At 43.1% G+C, this 6,000-nt stretch overlaps 1 protein-coding gene across 1 annotated transcript in view; it reads right to left on the bottom strand.

The window, feature by feature from the left end:
* itga5 (integrin, alpha 5 (fibronectin receptor, alpha polypeptide)) overlaps positions 1-5,625 on the bottom strand; it is a 41,022-nt gene extending 35,397 nt beyond the window's left edge. Inside the window, exon 1 of the mRNA XM_059332922.1 lies at positions 5,241-5,625. Within this exon, the coding sequence (XP_059188905.1) occupies positions 5,241-5,449 (209 nt within the window). The 5' untranslated portion in view covers positions 5,450-5,625. The remainder of the gene's footprint in view (positions 1-5,240) is intronic.
* Between the last annotated feature and the right edge of the window lie 375 nt (positions 5,626-6,000).

Here is a 6,000-nt window from a genome sequence, read left to right on the forward strand (position 1 = left end):
CCACAAAACCATTCCCTCTGTATCCTCGAAAGGATCTGTGTTGGGCAACAGGTGGCCAGTAAATCACAAGTGCTGTTGGCCATGTAGTCAAACAATGTTGTTTATTGTCACACAGGAAAAAAATGTCAATCGAACATTATAGTTTAGATTTTATGCTCCTCTGCAGCTGGCTAACTGGCCTGGTAACTAAATCAGCAAGTCCACACCAGGCTGATTTAGATTGTTGTTTTTACTTCCGACCTTTCAGCAGGCAGCAATCACACTGTTGCTGCATTATAGCGTCCTTATGGGCGCTTTTACAGTTAATGTGTGAAAACCAGCAGCTGCTGTGTCCGAATCACCAACCATGCAAAAAGCATTTTACATGTGGCAAGCGAGAAATGCAAAACATCTTGCTACTTAAAAAAATCCCACCAGAATGACTTGTTATTGAGCTTATATGCATTTCACTCAAACCAAACTGTTTTCCCACCCCTCACCCCTAAATACAATCCCTCCCTCTGCTTTCTACCCTAAAATCCTCCTGCAGGGAGTTTAACTGCTGGTAGTTCACACCTCTCCACAATGCCCACGTCAGGGGGTCCAATCCTCTCACCTCGGGATAGAGAGGCTGTTGTATTAAACGTGGTGATTGGGGGGGCGGAAACAGCTGTTGAAACACTTTGTCTATGCACCCCCACAGCCCAGCCGCACCCACACATGCACACATCCAGAGACAGTAATGGCCAGAGGTTACGTCTCATTTCCATCTCGAATATGAGATCAGATGCTAATTCGAATTTCAGCCAGTGGAATTTTATAGTGCACATGCGAAAAATGGCGTCATTTGCTTATTCCTATATAAAGGATAGCCTTTATCAAGTTACCATACATGTGAGTCATTTGGTGACCTGGGGTTAAAACAAACCAGGCCTGCTGGCAGTCAGAGATTTAATCTAGCAAAGTATGAGTCAGGACGACCCTGACCAATGGCTAACTCCATTCCAAAGTAGACATGACGTCCTCTGGGCATTCCCAAACCAATACAGCAGACGTGACAGCAGGGTCCACGGGCCCTTTAAACACATCGTCACCCTCCACACTGACATCTTTTTCCAGTGAAACACACACAGGCTCATTATTTAAAGCCCCCTTTCACCAACAGACCAGTAAAAGCTAGACATGCACTTTATGTTTGAAAGACTACAGTGTAGCCAAGCTAAGTATATCCTTACTGACCTTTACATACAATAATGCTCCTTACCTACTGGCCTGATTATCAAAGGTGCATATAAAGTTTGACAACTGAAAATATAAGCAGAAGGCGGATAAATAAATAAAAAAGAGTCATAGTGAAAACTCCTCAAATGGAAAACAGTAAACAATTTCTGCTGTCAGACAAAGGGCCCCATTGTCTACATGCACCGACGAGAACCTGGATGAAAAAAAGCCCAAATATACAACGGTACTCCTGCAGCTCAAACACTTACTGGTTTGATTTATATATAGATCCCTAGAAAAGGACAGTAATCAAAACAACAATAGAAAATATAGTGATCATATATGGGAAGAGATATCTGAGAGAAAGCATTGCAGCTTCAATGGCCATAAAGGGACCCCAGTCCAAAGTCAATATTAGTTCAACTCTAACCCTGTTTGAGAGGGTAAACTTCAGGAGAGTGACCTACATGGACACAATGACCCCGGCACATAGTCGTCATTGCCAAACCATCCGTGAGCTAATGCACATCACTGACACATGCAGGGACTGGAACATATTACTATCTCCATCAGATGGTCATCCATCATTAGACATAGCTTTTTAATAGCGCTCAGGGCCACAGCCAGTTTAAATATGAGTGTTTATTCACTGCATAACTGGACAAGCAACATTGATACCAAAATAACACCTACTCTTGGTTGGACAAAACAAGACCTCCAAAGAGGTCATCTTTGTTTAAATATACGGTTAAAAATGACCAAGATCTAAAAAAATTGGATCATAAACATGCTATTTAAATCTGTATACAATCTATGTATTTAAACTTCTGGCAGACTTTTGCCTAAAGTGAATATGACGACTTTGACAGGCAACAGTGTTTTCTTCCTTAAAGTGATAGATTTCTCTGGATTAAAAAAAATGTTGGAAACATTGAGGACAATGTAAGTGCACAACTAAACAAAATACAAGTCTGTCTTGGACATTTTAATGAAGAAATGCTACATAATTAACTTTTAGTGAATAAAACTAATTCCAGCATGTGACTGTGTTAACAGCAGGAGATGGTCTAAGATGGCCACAACAACACTTATGTACGGCAGCAATTGTTGGTTATATTTTACATTGATTGACTAACTCATCAATAAATAATTTAGTCTGAAATGCCAGAAACTAGTAATAAATTATATCCACCACATTTCTTTAAAGTGCCTGTTTCTGTTTGTCAAAAAAATACAAAAAATATCATGCTAACTATTACAAAATATGACGAAAAACACATTATATTAACATTAGAGAAGCCTGAACCACCGTTTTTTGGTGCATTTTTGCTTTAAAAATCCCAGAAACAAATTTTAACTGTTCATTTATATGCCTGTGTGATATATTGGCACTATAATCTCACTCACAAGTCCAAAGTAATGTGGGTCACATGTATAATATTCCTCAAACGTCCAACATTCAACAGGCACCAGAAGCTGTCTCATCCTTTCATACACTCCAGGCGCAGTCTGTTATTATTTACAGCCCCTGACCTTTGACTCCTTCTATCTCCAGTAGGATCCACTCCCTTATCCCTGCCTGGCACCAGAGAATGTCAAAGAGGAGTCAGTTACTGGTATTTGATTATTAAGTGTTTAAGGAGAGCCATCAGAAGATGAAGAGGATGGTGTGCGTGGGACTGATGTACATGTGAGGCGTCCATCTTCACTCACCATGAAATAACACACACACACACACACACACACACACACACACACACACAATGGGCGGACCATATATCCTCCTGCCCTTCCTGTGTGTATCTGACAAGAGCTGTCACACACAGTTCACAGACACTATCCTCAGGCGTTCTTCCATGGTGGGCCGTCCACCAGTGTCCAAACTTAATTTTATTACGCCAGGCCGAAGGGCATGACAGACCCACATACATAAACTTGTTGTCAAGGATGAGCGTCAAACTGGGAGAAAGTAAGCCTTTGTGTTTGCAGGCCTGTCAGGGGCATTTATGGATGACATGTTCCGTCCTTGTCTTTGCATCTACATCTACCATCACTCTTTATTACACTAATGTACAGCTGTAGTCCAACCAGTGATAAACACAAGTTTTTAAAGTGGATCCGGGCTATAAGCAGCTCATCCTGAGAAGAAGAAACTGCCTGCGCAACCCTCAACTGACCTCACCCTGGGTCTGGAGTCTACTCCCCCACTCTCCCACTTCCCATGTCTCCAAAAGTGTGGGCGATGATGATGATGGCAGAAACAAGAGATAACAGAAACTAATTTCAAGAGTCTACTGATGTTTTGATGTGTCCACTTCTAAGAAACTGTGAATGACAAGCGGCAGATACAGCGATGAGTCATGATCTTAATTCTGCTCTCTTGTACTTTGCTTTGTTTGACATTTGACTTCTGAATACATATCATCCACAGGAAAATTACAGGGCGCTGGGTTGTAGGAGGCTGCACTTAAACATTATTCCTGTTCTGCACATAAAACCCATTGTCTCATCTCCTCCTCCATAAGCATGGCATCTCAACTGTAGAAAAAGTTCAGATTAAGTCATCAGTAAGATGACGTCTACTCTGTCTCACACTTAATGAGTCGCGGAGAGATGATGGGGGAGAGAGGCTAGACAGTGGGGGGATGGATGGATTAAAAAACCCTGCAGAATGACATCAGCATAGGAGGAAGTAAGGAGGGGGATGCTGGAGAGAGAAGAGGGGTTCATGCATTCAAGCTTCACGTCCTAAATCATAGCACTCTCCTGAAGCCCCTGCTTCCCAGGCAGAGAGATGAAGACCAATAGCAGCAGGCTTTTAAAGAGACAGCAAGGGCCAGGGGAAGAGGGGGGAACTCTCCCCATGTCTGAGTGTCTGCCGTCCAGGGAAGTGGGGAGGAGAAACAGGGAAACTAGAGCTGCTGCTGGCGGCCCACTCGGCACAAAGCCCTTTCTCAAATCCCAGCATGCTGGCTGGTTGAACAGAGGGCCGAGACACCGCTGGTGCTCAGCAGACACAGACTCAGCCAGGAAGTCTGATTATGTCTGAGGGAAACCTTGACTGCGGCTGCATAACCTTTTGTTAATGATTAATACGTTGGCTCCAATGCTCACCAAAATGTACTGAATGTGTAGCAGCACAAATGCAGTTGATTCAACCCCTGCCTTGTTTTCTCCTGCATCCCGGTTGATATAAACACTGCATGCTCCTCGGACAGACAGAATGTCCCGCACTATTATTTTCTCCTCATACTACCAGGGTATTAGACCCAACCACAGGCATGTATGCATCAGTTTAAGTCCCACAAAATGCCAAAAACAAATCTCTTAAGGAAGAATGTGAGACAATCACAGCATGCTGGGTGTCAGGGATCACATCCCCACTGAGCCAGGAAGCATCACAATCAGCAGCAATATGTGATTGCTAGAGTTTGCAGCTAACAGGCTTTCTCTGGCATTTAAAGGCAAGATCAGGTTTAAAGGTCAGATTTAAATGACATTTTGTAGGCCAATTAGATTAGGATTTGAGGGCGATTCCAAAAGGTTTGGCTATTTGTTTGGACTCATTCTTTTTTATAATGAAATAGCCACTCTTTTATATTTCCATTATCCGGGCTTTAATGTAGAAGTCACTTAGAGCACAAATGCAATTTCCTGAATATATTGAATTAAAGTGAGTTGTGTGCACGCTGAGAGTGTGTGCGCCGTGCGTAAAGCATGTATCCACAGATCACGGTATATACACAAAACTCTGGTTTGAGGCCAGAACCACAACAACATCCCACAAATGAATCCCGTGTTTCTTTTTGGAAACTTGTTCTGTAAGTTTACCAGGGGACTTGTAAATGTTCTGAAGTTTGGCAAAAACATACAGTCCCATGGAAAGTTTGTCTGCTGCGCGCAAAATATTTGTGTACAAGTGGGTATAGTGAAGCGCCCAGACTCAATTATAAACAAATGTTTCAGACTGTTCTGGAGACTCGTCTTCCCTTAACATTAAATAAATATGAATGCGCATTACTTCTGTGTTAAGGACTCACCTGGCAGAATCGGCCAAATAAAAGTCAACAGCATATCCGAAGTAGCTCCCGTTAGGTCCGCTGTAAACAGCTGGGTTCTCCACGTCCAAGTTGAACGCCTTGCAGACAGGCGGAGAAAAAGTGAGAAACAGCCCGCTGATACAAAGGAGAGAGCGGGCGAGAAGGGCAACAATCCCCGGCGTCTTTACGCGAAATCGTTCCAAGCCCATATTTAAAAAGAAATTAATCCACCCAAGTTTGTTTTAAATTGGAAAAACTGTCCCAGTTTTAGCGCTTTCGAGTCCGCAGATGAAGCCTGAAAACAGTGGTGGAATATGGCTAAAACTGCATCCCTGTAACTCTAACCGGCCAGTATCTCATTAATGCTCCGTCAGCTCCTCTCAGCGTCCTCACTCCTCTCTCTGCTCCTCTCTCTCTGCTGCTCCTCGGCAGGCCCACGCCTTCTCTGCTCACCTACTCATGATACATGCAGCAGGGAGTTCCCACACCCGTGACAAAGTTTGGAAGAGGAGGAGCCTGTGATTCCCTGAAAAGAAAATCAGGGCACTTCTCATCCACTAACCTATCTCGGAGTGCAATGTTTACCAATGTGGTGAAAATGTGGTTTTGAGTTCAGAGACTTTCTTATCAGCGACACTAATATTATTAACTAAAGGGACAATGGATCAAAAAGTTCTTTATCTCACAGTTATCTGGAGCTTTTGTGAGTGAAGCTGCTGTGAGAGAAGGCAGCCTGATAGCTGATGGGAAGGTCAATTAG

This window comes from Centropristis striata, chromosome 5 (assembly GCF_030273125.1).
Source record: "Centropristis striata isolate RG_2023a ecotype Rhode Island chromosome 5, C.striata_1.0, whole genome shotgun sequence".
NCBI classification, from domain to species: domain Eukaryota; kingdom Metazoa; phylum Chordata; class Actinopteri; order Perciformes; family Serranidae; genus Centropristis; species Centropristis striata.